At 44.7% G+C, this 19,841-nt stretch overlaps 1 protein-coding gene across 1 annotated transcript in view; it reads left to right on the forward strand.

Moving 5' to 3' along the window:
* Window positions 1–13,216, forward strand: part of LOC135536785 (thyroglobulin-like) — a 103,192-nt gene extending 89,976 nt beyond the window's left edge. The window contains exons 45-51 of the mRNA XM_064963016.1: window positions 1,515–1,682; window positions 2,799–2,966; window positions 3,286–3,473; window positions 10,041–10,148; window positions 10,720–10,860; window positions 11,124–11,320; window positions 12,918–13,216. Coding sequence (XP_064819088.1) covers window positions 1,515–1,682; window positions 2,799–2,966; window positions 3,286–3,473; window positions 10,041–10,148; window positions 10,720–10,860; window positions 11,124–11,320; window positions 12,918–13,060 — 1,113 coding nt within the window. The 3' untranslated portion in view covers window positions 13,061–13,216. The remainder of the gene's footprint in view (window positions 1–1,514; window positions 1,683–2,798; window positions 2,967–3,285; window positions 3,474–10,040; window positions 10,149–10,719; window positions 10,861–11,123; window positions 11,321–12,917) is intronic.
* The last annotated feature ends 6,625 nt before the right edge of the window (window positions 13,217–19,841 follow it).

The following is a 19,841-nucleotide window of genomic DNA, read 5'->3' on the forward strand; positions in this document are numbered from 1 at the left end:
GCTTTCAGACAACAAAACAGCCAAAAAGATTGGATGTCAGAAGGTGAATTCACCAATATGTAAGTCGCTCTGGATAAGAGCGTCTGCTAAATGACTTAAATGTAAATGTAAATGTTGAAAGATGTGTGCAACCAATTGGTATGTAGTATTTCTAACATTAAAAGTAATTCCATTTTGGAGCTAATAATGCTTAGCTATAAATAATCATTTGCAGTGCTGAGTGGTTCTCGGACTCTGTCCCTCCCCTCTCTCTCTCCCCAGGGTGGCTCTGTTCTCCCCTGCCTCAGTGCTGAGTGGTTCTCTGACTCTGTCCCTCCTCTCTCTCTCTCCCCAGGGTGGTTCTGTGTTCTCCCCTGCCTCAGTGCTGAGTGGTTCTCTGACTGTCCCTCCTCTTTCTCTCTCCCCAGGGTGGTTCTCTGTTCTCCCCTGCCTCAGTGCTGAGTGGTTCTCTGACTCTGTCCCTCCTCTCTCTCTCTCCCCAGGGTGGTTCTCTGTTCTCCCCTGCCTCAGTGCTGAGTGGTTCTCTGACTCTGTCCCTCCCTCTCTCTCTCCCCAGGGTGGTTCTGTGTTCTCCCCTGCCTCAGTGCTGAGTGGTTCTCTGACTCTGTCCCTCTCTCTCTCTCCCCAGGGTGGTTCTGTGTTCTCCCCTGCCTCAGTGCTGAGTGGTTCTCTGACTCTGTCCCTCCTCTCTCTCTCTCCCCAGGGTGGTTCTGTGTTCTCCCCTGCCTCAGTGCTGAGTGGTTCTCTGACTCTGTCCCTCCTCTCTCTCTCTCCCCAGGGTGGTTCTCTGTTCTCCCCTGCCTCAGTGCTGAGTGGTTCTCTGACTCTGTCCCTCCTCTCTCTCTCCCCAGGGTGGTTCTGTGTTCTCCCCTGCCTCAGTGCTGAGTGGTTCTCTGACTCTGTCCCTCCTCTCTCTCTCTCCCCAGGGTGGTTCTCTGTTCTCCCCTGCCTCAGTGCTGAGTGGTTCTCTGACTCTGTCCCTCCTCTCTCTCTCTCCCCAGGGTGGTTCTGTGTTCTCCCCTGCCTCAGTGCTGAGTGGTTCTCTGACTCTGTCCCTCCTCTCTCTCTCTCCCCAGGGTGGTTCTGTGTTCTCCCCTGCCTCAGTGCTGAGTGGTTCTCTGACTCTGCATTTACATTACATTTAAGTCATTTAGCAGACGCTCTTATCCAGAGCGACTTACAAATTGGTGAATTCACCTTCTGACATCAGTGGAACAGCCACTTTACAATAGTGCATCTCAATCATTTAAGGGGGGGGGGGGGTGAGAAGGATTACTTTATCCTATCCTAGGTATTCCTTGAAAAGGTGGGGTTTCAGGTGTCTCCGGAGTGGTTCTCGGACTCTGTCCCTCCTCTCTCTCTCCCCAGGGTGGTTCTGTGTTCTCCCCTGCCTCAGTGCTGAGTGGTTCTCTGACTCTGTCCCTCCTCTCTCTCTCCCCAGGGTGGTTCCGTGTTCTCCCCTGCCTCAGTGCTGAGTGGTTCTCTGACTCTGTCCCTCCTCTCTCTCTCCCCAGGGTGGTTCCGTGTTCTCCCCTGCCTCAGTGCTGAGTGTATCTAAAGCCCAGGGGCAGGCTGAGGCTCTGGCCCGGGAGCTGGGCTGTTCCTTCTCCTCTGACCCGGAACAGCTGGGCTCCTGCCTGAGAGCAGCTCCAGCACAGGACCTCAACGCTGCCCAGACCAAGGTACTGATGGCCTTATAGACCCAGACCAAGGTACTGTTGGCCTTATAGACCCAGACCAAGGTACTGTTGGCCTTATAGACCCAGACCAAGGTACTGTTGGCCTTATAGACCCAGACTGAGGTACTGTTGGCCTTATAGACCCAGACTGAGGTACTGTTGACCTTATAGACCCAGACTGAGGTACTGTTGGCCTTATAGACCCAGACTGAGGTACTGTTGGCCTTATATACCCAGACTGAGGTACTGTTGGCCTTATATATCCAGACTGAGGTACTGTTGGCCTTATAGACCCAGACTGAGGTACTGTTGGCCTTATAGACCCAGACTGAGGTACTGTTGGCGTTATAGACCCAGACTGAGGTACTGTTGGCCTTATAGACCCAGACTGAGGTACTGTTGGCCTTATAGACCCAGACTGAGGTACTGTTGGCCTTATAGACCCAGACTGAGGTACTGTTGGCCTTATAGACCCAGACTGAGGTACTGTAGACCTTATAGACCCAGACTAAGGTACTGTTGACCTTATAGACCCAGACTGATGTACTGTTGACCTTATAGACCCAGACTGAGATACTGTTGGTCTTTTTGACCCAGACTGAGATACTGTTGGTCTTGTAGACGCAGGCCAAGGACCCAGACTGAGGTACTGTTGGCCTTATAGACCCAGACTGAGGTACTGTTGGCCTTATAGACCCAGACTGAGGTACTGTTGGCCTTATAGACCCAGACTGAGGTACTGTAGACCTTATAGACCCAGACTAAGGTACTGTTGGCCTTATAGACCCAGACTGAGGTACTGTTGGCCTTATAGACCCAGACTGAGGTACTGTTGGCCTTATAGACCCAGACTGAGGTACTGTTGGCCTTATAGACCCAGACTGAGGTACTGTTGACCTTATAGACCCAGACTGAGGTACTGTTGACCTTATAGACCCAGACTGAGGTACTGTTGACCTTATAGACCCAGACTGAGGCACTGTTGGCGTTATAGACCCAGACTGAGGTACTGTTGGTCTTATAGTCACAGACTAAGGAAGGAAGCCTTATAGTCCCAGATGTTGTGCTATTTGGGACGCTACCATACCCCCCCGTCTTATTCTATGTTATCTGTTTCAGCTGCTGTCAGTCAGCGGGCCCCTGCAGGCTTGGGGTCCAGTGGTGGATGGGGTCTCTGTCCAGGGGAAACCCTCCATGGCCCTGATGAATGCAGGCTTCCACAGAGCTGACCTCCTGCTGGGCTCCTCCGCAGAGGATGGACTCATCAGCAGGGCCAAGAGGATCAAGGTGAGCACCGGAGATCCTATAATTCAAAGACGTTCTTTGTGTTTCTATGGTGAGAACATTCACCACTAGTGTCGTCCGTCTATTTAGGTGTACCTGCTTATTAAGCTTTGCAGGATGGAATTGGGGAATATGGCTCTTTGTTTTTCATACAGTGTGGGACATATTCTAATGCGTAGACTCCCAGTTCAACTCAGCAGGTGACTCGTATGTTAGCGGTTTGTCCTCATTCACATCGTATTAGTATTGAGTAGTATTACTCTACTCAGCCACGTTTCATATCACCAACTTCTACTTTCACCCCCTAATGTCTTGACGACAGAACTTTGAGGAGCTCCAGGGGCGAGCTGACAGTAAAACAGCATTCTACGAAGCCCTGTCCAACTCTCTGGGTGGAGACGAAGCCAATGCGTTTGTCAAGGCTGCAGCTATCTGGTTCTACTCCATGCAGCACTCTCCCTCTCCAGCTGGCTACAATCTCTTCTCTCAGGCTCTTAACAGTGCAACCAGGTGAGAAATGTGCTCGGCACACTACTGTATACGGTATTCATGTAGTTCCGGAATACCTTACTCTTATTCATTGAATTCAGTGCATAAATATCCAATCAAATTGTATTCGTCACATGCGCCCAATACAACAGGTGTAAACCTCACAGTGAAATGCTTACTTACGAGCCCCTAACCAGCAATGCAGTTTCAAAAAAATACGGATAAGAATAAGAAGTAAAAGTAACAAGTAATTAAGGAGCAGCAGTAAAAATAACAATAGTGAGTCTATATACAGGGGGGTACCGATTAGTTGAGGTAATATGTACATGTAGGTAGAGTAATTAAAGTGACTATGCATAGATGACAACAGAGAGTAGCAGCGGTTTAATGAGTGGAAGAGGGGGGGATCAATGGCAATAGTCTGGGTAGCCATTTGACTATACAGTTCCTGTATAGTCATAATAATAATCACGTCACAAGACATCATTCTCTGTTCAGTTCTGTGTGTTCAGTTATTAGTTCAGTTCACTTCATTTATTTGACCTTTTACAGTAATTCTCTTCACGTTCAAGAGCAATGAGTTCTGTTCAATGAGTTCTGTTCAATGAGTTCTGTTCAATGAGTTCTGTTCAATGAGTTCTGTTCAATGAGTTCTGTTCAATGAGTTTTATACAGTGAGTTTTATACAGTGAGTTTTATACAGTGAGTTTTATACAGTGAGTTTTATACAGTGAGTTTTATACAGTGAGTTTTATACAGTGAGTTTTATACAGTGAGTTTTATACAGTGAGTTTTATACAGTGAGTTTTATACAGTGAGTTTTATGCAGTGAGTTTTATACAGTGAGTTCTAAACAGTGAGTTCTATATGTGAGTTACAGAGCCCTCAGAAGGTATTCATACCCCTTGACTTATTCCACATGTTGTGTTACAGCCTGAATTAAAAATGGATTAAATGTATATTTTCCCTCACCCGTCTACACACAATACCCCATAATGACAAATGTATTGAAAATGAAAGACAGAAATATCTCATTCACTTTTATTACATTCATTATCTTGTATTCACACCTGATACATCTTTGGCGGAGATTAAAGCTTTGAGTCGTCTTGTGTATGTCTGTATCAGCTTTGCACATCTGGATTTTGAGATTTTCTCTCATTCTTCCTTGCTGAGTTTCTCAAAATCTGTTAAATCAGATGGTTGATCGGCGGTGAACAGCAATCTTAAAGTCTTTCTACAGATTTTCAATGGGATTCAAGTTTGGGCTTTGGCTGGGCCACTCAAATACTTTCACATTCTTGTTCTGAAGCCATTCCAGCGTTGCTTTGGCTCTATGCTTGCAGTCATTGTCCTATTGGAATGTAAATCTTCACCCCCAGTCTAAGGTTGTTTGCACTCTGAAACAGGTTCTCTTCCTGTATTTTCTTCCTATATTTTCCTGTATACTTACCAGTCTCCCAGTCCCTGCCGCTGAAAAGCATCCCCAAAGCATGATGCTGCCACCACCATGCTTCACAGTCGGGATGGTGTTAGACGGGTGATGAGCTGTGCCTGGTTTTCTCCAAACATATTGCTTTGCATTCAGGCCAAAGAGTTATGTTTTTGTCTCATCAGACCACAGAATCTTTTGCCTTATGCTCAGTCTTTCATGTGCCTTTTTCCAAACTCCAGGCGTGCTGTCGTGCCTTTTTCCAAACTCCAGGCGTGCTGTCGTGTGCCTTTTTCCAAACTCCAGGCGTGCTGTCATGTGCCTTTTTCCAAACTCCAGGCGTGCTGTCGTGTGCCTTTTTCCAAACTCCAGGCGTGCTGTCGTGTGCCTTTTTCCAAACTCCAGACGTGCTGTCATGTGCCTTTTTCCAAACTCCAGGCGTGCTGTCATGTGCCTTTTTCCAAACTCCAGGCGTGCTGTCGTGTGCCTTTTTCCAAACTCCAGGCGTGCTGTCGTGTGCCTTTTTCCAAACTCCAGACGTGCTGTCATGTGCCTTTTTCCAAACTCCAGGCGTGCTGTCATGTGCCTTTTTCCAAACTCCAGGCGTGCTGTCATGTGCCTTTTTCCAAACTCCAGACGTGCTGTCATGTGCCTTTTTCCAAACTCCAGGCGTGCTGTCATGTGCCTTTTTCCAAACTCCAGACGTGCTGTCATGTGCCTGTTTCCAAACTCCAGACGTGCTGTCATGTGCCTGTTTCCAAACTCCAGGCGTGCTGTCATGTGCCTGTTTCCAAACTCCAGACGTGCTGTCATGTGCCTGTTTCCAAACTCCAGACGTGCTGTCATGTGCCTGTTTCCAAACTCCAGGCGTGCTGTCATGTGCCTGTTTCCAAACTCCAGACGTGCTGTCATGTGCCTGTTTCCAAACTCCAGGCGTGCTGTCATGTGCCTGTTTCCAAACTCCAGACGTGCTGTCATGTGCCTGTTTCCAAACTCCAGGCGTGCTGTCATGTGCCTTTTTCCAAACTCCAGGCGTGCTGTCATGTGCCTTTTTCCAAACTCCAGGCGTGCTGTCATGTGCCTTTTTCCAAACTCCAGGCGTGCTGTCATGTGCCTTTTTCCAAACTCCAGGCGTGCTGTCATGTGCCTTTTTCCAAACTCCAGGCGTGCTGTCATGTGCCTTTTTCCAAACTCCAGGCGTGCTGTCATGTGCCTTTTTCCAAACTCCAGGCGTGCTGTCATGTGCCTTTTTCCAAACTCCAGGCGTGCTGTCGTGTGCCTTTTTCCAAACTCCAGGCGTGCTGTCGTGTGCCTTTTTCCAAACTCCAGACGTGCTGTCATGTGCCTTTTTCCAAACTCCAGACGTGCTGTCATGTGCCTGTTTCCAAACTCCAGACGTGCTGTCGTGTGCCTGTTTCCAAACTCCAGACGTGCTGTCGTGTGCCTGTTTCCAAACTCCAGACGTGCTGTCATGTGCCTGTTTCCAAACTCCAGACGTGCTGTCGTGTGCCTTTTTCCAAACTCCAGACGTGCTGTCATGTGCCTGTTTCCAAACTCCAGACGTGCTGTCATGTGCCTGTTTCCAAACTCCAGACGTGCTGTCATGTGCCTTTTTCCAAACTCCAGACGTGCTGTCATGTGCCTGTTTCCAAACTCCAGACGTGCTGTCATGTGCCTTTTTCCAAACTCCAGACGTGCTGTCATGTGCCTGTTTCCAAACTCCAGACGTGCTGTCATGTGCCTTTTTCCAAACTCCAGACGTGCTGTCATGTGCCTGTTTCCAAACTCCAGACGTGCTGTCATGTGCCTTTTTCCAAACTCCAGACGTGCTGTCATGTGCCTGTTTCCAAACTCCAGACGTGCTGTCATGTGCCTTTTTCCAAACTCCAGACGTGCTGTCATGTGCCTGTTTCCAAACTCCAGACGTGCTGTCATGTGCCTTTTTCCAAACTCCAGACGTGCTGTCATGTGCCTTTTTCCAAACTCCAGACGTGCTGTCATGTGCCTGTTTCCAAACTCCAGACGTCATGTGTCATTTTCTCAGGAGTGGCTTCCGTCTGACCACTCTTCCATAAATCCCAAATTGGTGAAGTGCTGTGGAGACTGTTGTCCTTCTGGTAGGTTCTCCCCATGTCAGCCAAGGAACTCTGCAGTTTTGTCAGAGTGGTTATTGGGTTCTTGGTCTCCTCCCTGACCAAGGTCCTTCTTGCCTGGTTGCTCAGTTAGGTCAGACTGGCACCTCTAGACAGAGTCTGGCTCGTTCCATATTTTTTCAACTTCCCGATAATGAAGACCCGATGCTCTTGGAAACTTTCAACACTCTTGAAAGTGTTTTATACCTTTCCCCAGATATGCTTTATCACAATTATATCTCTGAGATCGACGGACAGTTCCTCAGACTTTATGGTATAGCTTTATGCTCTGAAATCCACTGTCAACTGTGGGACCTTGTATAGACAGGTGTGTTTCTTTCTAAATCATGTCCAAACAATTCAATTGGCCCCAGGTGGACTCCAATCAAGTTGTAGTGACATCTCAAAGATGATCAAAGGATTTTGGATGCACCTTGAGCTCAATTTGGAATGTCATAGGAAAGGGGTATGAATACATATGTAAGTGACATATATATTTTAGTAACAAGTTCGTAACAAATTCTAAAAACATGTTTTCACTTTGTCATTATGGGATATTGTGTGCAGATGGGTGAGAGCATGTTTTATTTAATCCATTTTTAATTCAGGCTCTAACACAACAACATGTGGAATACGTCAAGGGGTATGAATACTTTCTGAAGGCCATACATGGATTTCTATGCAGTGATTTCTATGCAGTGAGTCCTATGCAGTGAGTTCTATGCACTGTGTTCTATGCAATGAATACTTTCTGAAGGTCAGCAGTGAAATCTACGCAGTGAATTCTGTGCAGTGCAGAGTGAGTGGAAACTCATAGCTAGACTATCGATCTCTTTACACTGTTATATGTTGCTTTAATGTGATTGACAAACTGGAACAGAGCATTCATTCCAAATGACACCCTATTCCCTATATAGTGGACTACTTTAGACCAGAGCCCTGTGGGAGCCCTGTGACTCCTGTTCAAAAGTAGTGCACTATAAAGGGAATAGGGTGCCATTTGGGACACAACTATGAAGAGCTGGAACAGAGTGCGTTTCACTTGTGGTCTTGAGGAAGGAAACAGCCAGCCGACTGAAGACTGAAATAACCTGAGGATTTAGAAGGACTGTGTGAACTGTTTTACTGAGGGTGTTAGAAGCAGCGTGTTTAGAAAAGAAAATAATGTAACAATTCAGAAATAGAACTACTAGTGCCGTGGTTCGGAAATTTAACGTGGCCCTGACATGTGGCGCAGACCAAGCTTTTCAACAGAAATATGCCATAAGAAAACAGTATGTCAGGGCCCAAATTCATAAAGCGCCTTAGAGAAGGAATCCTGTTCTCGGACCAGTTTTGCCTTTTGGGTTATAAAATGAATGGATAGATGGAATCTGATTCTATACTGAACAAAGATATATGTGCAACATGCAACAATTTCAAAGATTTTACTGAGTTACAGTTCATATAAGGAAATCAGTCAATTGAAATAAATTCTCTAAAACTACATTGGAGGCGGCTTATGGTAGAGAAATGAACATTCAGTTCTCTGGCAACAGCTCTGGTGGACATTCCTGCAGTCTGCATGCCAATTGTACTGACCCTGACAACTTGAGACATCTGCGACGTTGTGTGACAAAACTGCACATTTTAAAGTGGCCTTTTATTGTCCATGGCACAAGGTGCACCTGTGTAATGATCATACTATTTAATCAGCTTTTTGATATGCCACACTTGTCAAGTGGATGGATTATCTTGACAATGGAGAAATGCTCAAAAATTTGAGAGAAATACGCTTTTTGTGCGTTTGGATAATTTGCTAGGATTTTGAATTTCAGCTCATGAAACATGGGACCAAAACTTTACATGTTGCCTTTATATTTCTGTTCAGTGTAGATCAGCTCATGAATACGGTCCCAGATTCACTCAAGATCAATCATTATTTCTGTTATCTTATATGCAATGGATTCTGTACATACTGTATGTCTCTGTAGTTCTGCAGTATTGACAGAGATGTTCTGTATACTGTAGTTCTGCAGTATTGACAGAGATGTTCTGTATACTGTAGTTCTGCAGTATTGACAGATGTTCTGTATACTGTAGTTCTGCAGCATTGACAGAGATGTTCTGTATACTGTAGTTCTGCAGTATTGACAGAGATGTTCTGTATACTGTAGTTCTGCAGTATTGACAGAGATGTTCTGTATACTGTATATGCCCTTGATCCAGGCTTCGGTAGTGATCTGTACGGTGGCTGCTGCCTCTGCTCTTCAGCGTCTACTACACTGCACTTTACCCACATAATAACTAGTGTCAAATATAGCAGGGAACAGGGCTGAGGCTGACCCACACAACACACCCATGGACCTGAGGTTAGCTGAGGATAGCAACCGACCGATGCCTTGAAGACAAACAACAGCATATCTCACATTCACAATAAGACCATGTCAACATGTATTTCAGTAAAAGAGTCCTGACCTGAAACGATCACTATGCTAGGAGTTCTACTAGACACTCTCCAGAGTTTAAAACGCCTGTCATTTAAAGGCAGATAGGTCCACTGCTTGTTTATCCAGATACATCAGTGTATTTTGGCTGCAGCAGGAGTGGTCCTCACTCAGTAAATACCTGCCCTGCTGTAACACACGGGATATGTCCCAAAATGGCACCCTATTCCCTGCATAGTGCACAACCCCCATAGGCACTGGTCGAAAGTAGTGCACTAAATAGGGAATATGGTGCAATTTGGAACCTTGTCTTAGGTAACTAGCCTGGCACTGTGGCAGCCAGACAGACCATCTCTTCTCTAGACACAAACATACACACTCACGGCCCTCAGTCACACATGTAAATGCTTGGTTTGTTAGACAACACTGTGTGAGTGATTGTCAGTGAACTGCTGTCCTGTCATGTACAGAATAGGTACACCTTGCTTTATCCTTGCTCTCAGTCTTTGTCCACAAAGAAAAGGGAAACGATGATGTGAAGTGTGTTACATTTCTCAACAATGTCTCTCTGTATCTGTCTCTCTGTGTCTCTGTGCAGAGATCTCTTCATTGTGTGTCCCACCATAAAGATGGCCAACTTCTGGGCAGCTAACACCAGATCCAATGTGTTCATGTACCACCTGCCTGAGGACACCGCCCAGACCAGGTAATCACTGGGTGTGAGGAGGACTAGGCAGCCAGGTCAGGCCAGGCCTCCAGACCATTGACTACTAGTCAAGTAGTACTTGCGTTAACTCAGACTACCTCGTTGTGTCCAGAAATACTATTACATTTGTTTTGCTGTGGAAGTGGCATGATAATCTATTATTTAATTGTTTTGTTTTGCTGTGTTGCTAGGGAAGTGGCATGATAATGTATTATTTATTTTGTTTTGCTGTGTTGCTAGGGAAGTGGCATGATAATGTATTATTTATTTGTTTTGCTGTATTGCTAGGGAAGTGGCATGATAATGTATTATTTATTTGTTTTGCTGTGTTGCTAGGGAAGTGGCATGATAATGTATTATTTGTTTTGCTGTGTTGCTAGGGAAGTGGCATGATAATGTATTATTTGTTTTGCTGTGTTGCTCGAGAAGTGGCATGATGATGTATTATTTATTTGTTTTGCTGTGTTGCTAGGGAAGTGGCATAATGTATTATTTATTTGTTTTGCTGTGTTGCTAGGGAAGTGGCATGATAATGTAGTGTTTATTTGTGTGTGATTTGTTTTCATTTCAGTGCTGACCTGTCAGTACCCCTGGATGTCCACTATGCCTTTGGCCTCCCCCACAGCCCCCTGACCTACGACCTGTTCACCAACACAGAGAGACGCCTCTCCCTACAGATGATGACCTACATGGCCAACTTCATCAAGTCCGGGTAAAAAAAAAAAAATTAAACATACATTTCTTTAAATAAACGCCAACCATACTTTATAGTATTGCCTTTTCAATCTAAATCAATTGTTGTTTTTTTGTATTGTTTGGTACATCTAAACCAATCTGCATGACTGGAGAATAGTGCCTTATGCATGAGGCGTCAGAATATATAATATCTGTCATTTAGCAGACACTTTCTTCCAAAGTGACTTACAGTCGTGCGAACATCACGTCTCTTACTGTACGTCTTCTCCTTGTGAACAGAAATCCCAACCAGGCTCACAGTGTGTCCCGCGTGGCCTTCAGCGAGGCGGCGCTGCCCCTCTGGCATGCCTTCCAGTCTCACCCTGAGGGGGACAGCTATATGGAGGTGGAGCCAGGCCTCAGCAACCACAGGGGCCTCCGCAGGGCCCAGTGCTCCTTCTGGGCCAACTATGTCCCCTCTCTGACCGCCTCCACTGGTGAGTACAAGTCTAAACTCAAAATAAGACGATGTAAATCATCAGTTTGCCAAAAAAACACAGACATCATGGCCCAAAAAAACAGAGTAAAGGCTAAATAAAAAACACAGAAAACAAGTGTTAATTATTCACTTCCTGTTCTTTCAGTGTCAGAAGGGACATACATAGAAACATACAGTATTCAGACACCTTCCTTTTTCTTCATTTGGTTACGTTACAGCCTTATTCTAAAATGTATTAAATAACCCCCCCCCCCCTCATAAATCTATACACAATACCCAATACTGACAAAGAAAAACAGTTTAAAAAAAATAAATAAAAAGTTTTGCAAATGTATAAAATTTAAAAATTTAAAAACGTATTTACCTAAGTATTCAGACCCTTTGCTATGAGACTCAAAATTGAACTCAGGTGCATCCTGTTTCCATTGATCATCCTTGAGATGTTTCTACAACTCGATTGGAGTCCACCTGTGGTAAATTCAATTGATTGGACAAGATTTGGAAAGGCACACACCTGTCTATGTTAGGTCGAACAGAGCAAAAACCAAGCCATGAGGTCGAAGGAATTGTCCGTAGAGCTCCGAGACAGGATTGTGTCGAGGCACAGATCTGCAGAAGGGTACCAAAACATTTCTGCAGCATTGAATGTCCCCAAGAACTCAGTGGACTCCAACATTCTTAAATGGAAGAAGTTTGGAACCACCAAGACTCTTCCAGAGCTGGCCACCCGGCCAAACTGACCAATCAGGGAACTCTAACAGAGTTCCAGAGTTCCTCTGTGGAGATGGGAGAACCAGAAAGACAACCATCTCTGCAGCAATCCAACAATCAGGCCTTTATGGTAGAGTGGCCAGACGGAAGCCACTCCTCAGTAAAAGGCACATGACAGCCAGCTGGGAGTTTGCCTAAAGGCACCTAAAGGACACTCAGACCATGAGAAACATGATTCTCTGGTCTGATGAAACCAAGATTGAACTCTTTGGCCTGAATGCCAAGCATCACGTCTGGAGGAAACCGGGCACCATCCCTATAGTGAAGCATGGTGCTGGCACCATAATGCTGAGCCCGGACTTGAACCCGATCGAACATCTATGGAGAGACCTGAAAATAGCTGTGCAGCGACGCTCCCATCCAACCTGACAGAGCTTGAGAGGATCTGCAGAAAAGAATGGGAGAAACTCCCCAAATACAGGTGTGCCAAGCTTGTAGCGTCATACACAAGAAGACTCGAGGCTGTTAATCGCTGCCAAAGGTGCTTCAACAAAGTACTGAGTACTAATGTAATATTTATAAAAACCTGTTTTTGCTTTGTCTTTATGGGTTATTGTGTGTAGATTGATGAGAAAAAAAACCAATGTGATCCATTTTAGAATAAGGCTGTAACGTAACAAAATGTGGAAAAAGTCAAGGGGTCTGAATACTTTGCACTGTATGTAGCCAGTAATTCGAGGTTTGCTACTGTATGTACTGGGATGGTGCCAAACGTTCAGTCTCCATCTTTAGGAAAAACATCCATATATCACCACTTTAGAGAAGCTACTCTTACTTCACAGGATGACTTGGTGTCACAAGAAAGATGTCTCTCTGTTTTTCAGGCAAACTTTCATCTGCTGTGTTGGACGGGGAATCTGCTGGTTTGGGGGCTGGAACTCCAACACCAGAAACCAAGTTTTTTGTTGATTTCTTGACAACTGTCACCCAGAGCAAACCCAAGTCAGAGAAGGATGCTTATAATTAGAAAGAACATCCACACAACGTATCGTCTAATCTACATTTAGGGTTTAGCACTCACACACAGTGAGAAATGACATGTTGTTTCAGCTGCCAAAGGAGTCGGTAAATGAAGTGGTGTCATTTAACTGCCTGTTAGTTTCCATACAAATGAAATAAAACAATTGCATTCCAAAATACTCCTGAAGTCTGTGTTGTTGTTGATACTTTCTTCACGTCCAGAGTAGTCATCAGGTCATCTCTCGTGACAGCTTGATAAGGTAAAGTCAACTCGCTCATTTGGGTCTGTGTGTTGGGATTGGTAACCAAGGAGACAGTACTTTTAGTCCAATCGGAGAATCTCCAGAGTCAGTTACTGGACTGATAATAGAGGTGTGAAACAGCTGTCTTATTGAAGTGAACGTTTGGTGAAAGATTCCAGAAACTTCCATCTGTGTGAAGTCTTGTTTCACTTGGCTCCGTCCCAATAGTGTTCCCTACTATTTTAGTGCACTACTTCTAACCAGAGTCATATGGGCCCTGGTCCAAAGTAGTGCACTATTTAGGGTGCCATTTGAGATGCTGCCTTTGTGCGTTTTAAGAAAGTGGATTGTTGGACAATTCCAGGTGTTCATAGCCCCCCGGGGGGGGGGTAGTAATAACAACAAATTATCTCACTAATCTAACAGAATGCTTGCCTTTCTTTTCATACCAATGACTATTCAAACCAAACAAAGGCCAAGAGCAACTAAGTACTTTTTCCAGGATGCCCCTCTGGGAATGTTCCAAAATATATTTATACTATTACATATTAACACATAAACCAACACTTCAATAATGTTTGTCATAACTTCCTCTTTCAGTCATATATAGTGGGAAGAACAAGTATTTGATACACTGCCGATTTTGCAGGTTTTCCAACTTACGAAGCATGTAGAGGTCTGTAATTTTTTATCATATGTACACTTCAACTGTGAAAGACGGAATCTAAAACGAAAATCACATTGTATGATTTAAGTAATTCATTTGCATTTTATTGCATGACATAAGTATTTGATCACCTACCAACCAGTAAGAATTCCGGCTCTCACAGACCTGTTAGTTTTTCTTTAAGAAGTCCTCCTGTTCTCCACTCATTACCTGTATAAACTGCACCTGTTTGAACTCGTTACCTGTATTAACTGCACCTGTTTGAACTCGTTACCTGTATTAACTGCACCTGTTTGAACTCGTTACCTGTATTAACTGCACCTGTTTGAACTCGTTACCTGTATTAACTGCACCTGTTTGAACTCGTTACCTGTATTAACTGCACCTGTTTGAACTCGTTACCTGTGTAAAAGACACCTGTCCATACACTGAATCAAACAGACTCCAACCTCTCCACAATGGCCAAGACCAGACAGCTGTGTAAAGACATCAGGGATAAAATTGTAGACCTGCACAAGGCTGGAATGGACTACAGGACAATAGGCAAGCAGCTTGGTGAGAAGGCAACAACTGTTGGCGCAATTATTAGAAAATGAAAGAAGTTCAAGATGACGGTCAATCATCCTCGGTCTGGGGCTCCATGCAAGATCTCACCTCGTGGGGCATCAATGATCATGAGGAAGGTGAGGGCAGTGTTTCAAATACTTGTTCTCCCCACTGTGTGTCACATTCTTGAATGTATTCACCCACAGGATAATTCACCACTTTGGCCAGTTGCTCGAAAGGAGACAACAAGAGATACAATCTAAAAGATAAGGGTGGCCATGAGGTCCCTCTAGTCCTAGTGGCCCCAGGGATTACTACTGTAGAGACTGACTGAGCTGGCCCTAACCTTACAGGGTTTACTACTGTAGAGACTGACTGAGCTGGCTCTAACCTTATAGGGTTTACTACTGTAGAGACTGACTGAGATGGCTCTAACCTTATAGGGTTTACTACTGTAGAGACTGACTGAGCTGGCTCTAACCTTATAGGGTTTACTACTGTAGAGACTGACTGAGATGGCTCTAACCTTACAGGGTTTACTACTGTAGAGACTGACTGAGATGGCTCTAACCTTATAGGGTTTACTACTGTAGAGACTGACTGAGCTGGCTCTAACCTTATAGGGTTTACTACTGTAGAGACTGACTGAGCTGGCTCTAACCCTATAGGGTTTACTACTGTAGAGACTGACTGAGCTGGCTCTAACCTTATAGGGTTTACTACTGTAGAGACTGACTGAGCTGTCTCTAACCCTATAGGGTTTACTACTGTAGAGACTGACTGAGCTGGCTCCAACCTTATAGGGTTTACTACTGTAGAGACTGACTGAGCTGTCTCTAACCCTATAGGGTTTACTACTGTAGAGACTGACTGAGCTGGCTCTAACCTTACATGGTTTATTTCTGTTCTGTAGAGACTGACTGAGCTGGCTCTAACCTTACAGGGTTTACTACTGTAGAGACTGACTGAGCTGGCCCTAACCTTACAGGGTTTACTACTGTAGAGACTGACTGAGATGGCTCTAACCTTATAGGGTTTACTACTGTAGAGACTGACTGAGATGGCTCTAACCTTATAGGGTTTACTACTGTAGAGACCGACTGAGCTGGCTCTAACCTTATAGGGTTTACTACTGTAGAGACTGACTGAGCTGGCTCTAACCTTATAGGGTTTACTACTGTAGAGACTGACTGAGCTGGCTCTAACCTTACAGGGTTTAGAACTGTAGAGACTGACTGAGCTGTCTCTAACCCTATAGGGTTTACTACTGTAGAGACTGACTGAGCTGGCCCTAACCTTACAGGGTTTATTACTGTTCTGTAGAGACTGACTGAGCTGGCTCTAACCTTACAGGGTTTATTACTGTTCTGTAGAGACTGACTGAGCTGGCTCTAACCTTACAGGGTTTATTACTGTTCTGTAGAGACTGACTGAGCTGGCCCTAACCTTACAGGTTTTATTACTGTTCTGTAGAGACTGACTGAGCTGGCCCTAACCTTACAGGGTATACTACTGTAGAGACTGACTGAGCTGTCTCTAACCCTATAAGGTTTACTACTGTAGAGACTGACTGAGCTGGCCCTAACCCTATAGGGTTTACTACTGTAGAGACTGACTGAGCTAGCCCTAACCTTACAGGGTTTATTAATGTTTTGTAGAGACTGACTGAGCTGGCTCTAACCTTACAGGGTTTATTACTGTTCTGTAGAGACTGACTGAGCTGGCCCTAACCTTACAGGGTTTATTACTGTTCTGTAGAGACTGACTGAGCTGGCTCTAACCTTACAGGTTTTATTACTGTTCTGTAGAGACTGACTGAGCTGGCTCTAACCTTATAGGGTTTACTACTGTAGAGACTGACTGAGCTGTCTTTAACCCTATAGGGTTTACTACTGTAGAGACTGACTGAGCTGTCTCTAACCTTATAGGGTTTATTACTGTTCTGTAGAGACTGACTGAGCTGGCTCTAACCTTATAGGGTTTACTACTGTAGAGACTGACTGAGCTGGCCCTAACCTTACAGGGTATACTACTGTAGAGACTGACTGAGCTGTCTCTAACCCTATAAGGTTTACTACTGTAGAGACTGACTGAGCTGGCCCTAACCTTACAGGGTATACTACTGTAGAGACTGACTGAGCTGGCCCAAACCTTACAGGGTTTATTACTGTTCTGTAGAGACTGACTGAGCTGGTCCTAACCTTACAGGGTTTACTACTGTAGAGACTGACTGAGCTGGCTCTAACCTTATAGGGTTTACTACTGTAGAGACTGACTGAGCTGGCTCTAACCTTATAGGGTTTACTACTGTAGAGACTGACTGAGCTGGCCCTAACCTTTCAGGGTTTACTACTGTAGAGACTGACTGAGCTGGCTCTAACCTTACAGGGTTTATTACTGTAGAGACTGACTGAGCTGGCCCTAACCTTACAGGGTTTATTACTGTTCTGTAGAGACTGACTGAGCTGGCCCTAACCTTACAGGGTTTATTAATGTTTTGTAGAGACTGACTGAGCTGGCCCTAACCTTACAGGGTTTATTAATGTTTTGTAGAGACTGACTGAGCTGGCCCTAACCTTACAGGGTTTATTAATGTTTTGTAGAGACTGACTGAGCTGGCCCTAACCTTACAGGGTTTATTACTGTTCTGTAGAGACTGACTGAGCTGGCTTTAACCTTATAGGGTTTACTACTGTAGAGACTGACTGAGCTGGCCCTAACCTTACAAGGTGTATTACTGTTTTGTAGAGACTGACTGAGCTGGCTCTAACCTTATAGGGTTTATTACTGTAGAGACTGACTGAGCTGGCTCTAACCTTACAGGGTTTATTACTGTTCTGTAGAGACTGACTGAGCTGGCTTTAACCTTATAGGGTTTACTACTGTAGAGACTGACTGAGCTGGCCCTAACCTTACAAGGTGTATTACTGTTTTGTAGAGACTGACTGAGCTGGCCCTAACCTTACATGACCGTAGCTAAGCTTTGTTCCTGGCGCTCACACACAATACATTGTTCATTCCACTTCATGGATGCCAAATAGATGAACAGAGAAATAAAAATGAGTTATGTGATCTGGACAGATTAATGCTAGGCCTACCACACCTCTCCTTGTCATCTATACAGATTAATGCTAGTCCTACCACACCTCTCCTTATCCTCTAGACAGATTAATGCTAGTCCTACCACACCTCTCCTTATCCTCTAGACAGATTAATGCTAGTCCTACCACACCACACCTCTCCATGTCCTCTAGACAGATTAATGCTAGTCCTACCACATCACACCTCTCCTGGTTCTCTAGACAGATTAATGCTTGGCCTACCACACCTCACCTCTCCTTGTCCTCTATACAGATTAATGCTAGTCCTACCACACCACACCTCTCCATGTCATCTGGACAGATTAATGCTTGGCCTACCACACCTCTCCTTGTCCTCTATACAGATTAATGATTGGCCTACTACACCTTTCATTGTCCTTTAGACAGATTCATGCTAAACCTACCACACCTTTCGTTGTCCTCTAGACAGATCAATGCTAGGCCTACCACACCTTTTGCTGTCCTCTAGACAGATTAATGCTAGGCCTACCACAGCTCTCCATGTCCTCTAGATAGATTAATGCTAGGCCTACCACACCAAACCTCTCCATGTCCTCTAGACAGATTAATGCTAAGCCTACCACAGCTCTCCATGTCCTCTAGATAGATTAATGCTAGGCCTACCACACCAAACCTCTCCATGTCCTCTGGACAGATTAATGCTAAGCCTACCAAACCTCTCCATGTCCTCTAGACAGATTAATGCTGGGCCTACCACAGTTCTCCATGTCCTCTAGACAGATTAATGCTAAACCTACCACACCTTTCATTGTCCTCTAGACAGATTAATGCTAAACCTACCACACCTTTCATTGTCCTCTAGACAGATTCATGATAAACCTACCACACCTTTTGTTGTCCTCTAGACAGATTCATGCTAAACCTACCACACCTTTCGTTGTCCTCTAGACAGATTCATGCTAAACCTACCACACCTTTCGTTGTCCTCTAGACAGATTCATGCTAAACCTACCACACCTTTCGTTGTCCTCTAGACAGATTCATGCTCATCCTACCACACCTATCCTCCTCTAGTTCAACTACCAGTTCAAGAGGCCATGCTATGTTGCAACTGGTATTGCAGGCTGGTCTATATCCTAAATGGCACCCTATTCCCTATGGAGTGCACTACTTTTGACCAGAGCCATATGGGTCCTGGTCAAAAGTAGTGCCCTTAATCCCATTTGGGATTCATCCACGATCTCCCAATCAACAAATATCAGTGCTTGTGATAGTGCTCCTCATCAGAGCGGTCACCAGGTCAGTGTTCCGAGGGTTCACGGTCCTCATCAGAGAGACAACAGGTCAGTGTTCCGAGGGTTCACGGTCCTCATCAGAGAGGTCAACAGGTCAGTGTTCTGAGGGTTCACGGTCCTCATCAGAGAGAAAACAGGTCAGTGTTCCGAGGGTTCACGGTCCTCATCAGAGAGGTCAACAGGTTAGCTACAGTTAAATGAGGGATTTCCCATCCTCTCTGTCTATGTCCCCAAATGGCAACCTATTCCCCATATGCAGGTCAAAAGTGGTAGGGAATAGAATACCATTTTGGACACAGCATCTTCTTAACCTGCCAGGATACCAGCCACTCTCTCCACCGTTATTCTCCAAAAAGCAGCGACCCATTCAGCATCAATTAGAAACAGCCTACGTCCAAGGATAAAGCAATGAGTTTGGATACCAAAACCAACCTGGTAATTTTCTAGAACTGCTTTAAGGACAACGGGTGGATTTTAGTTGCGTGTGTTAATTTATTAGACACACCACAAGGTTAAAGTAATTCTCTAGATCAGTGAATCTACTCTGTTGGATACAGAGCTCTGCTGGAGATATCCTGCTGGATGCCCAATACCCTACTGAGGTTTGGCCAGTCTGATTATCATAGGATATGATCCTCTTTATTGAGGATATATCCTCCGCTTTTAGGATGAATACAGTATTCCTCTTGTACCTTTTAGAATTAATACAGTATTCCTCTCTAACATTTGAGGATTAATACAGTATTCCTCTTGTACCTTTTAGAATTAATACAGTATTCCTCTTGTACCTTTTAGGATGAATACAGTATTCCTCTTGTACCTTTTAGAATTAATACAGTATTCCTCTCTAACATTTGAGGATTAATACAGTATTCCCCTCTAACATTTTAGGATTAATACAGTATTCCTCTTGTACCTTTTAGAATGAATACAGTATTCCTCTTGTACCTTTTAGAATGAATACAGTATTCCTCTT

The sequence above is a fragment of the Oncorhynchus masou genome, unplaced genomic scaffold (genome assembly GCF_036934945.1).
Source record: "Oncorhynchus masou masou isolate Uvic2021 unplaced genomic scaffold, UVic_Omas_1.1 unplaced_scaffold_664, whole genome shotgun sequence".
Classification (NCBI taxonomy): Eukaryota; Metazoa; Chordata; class Actinopteri; order Salmoniformes; family Salmonidae; genus Oncorhynchus; species Oncorhynchus masou.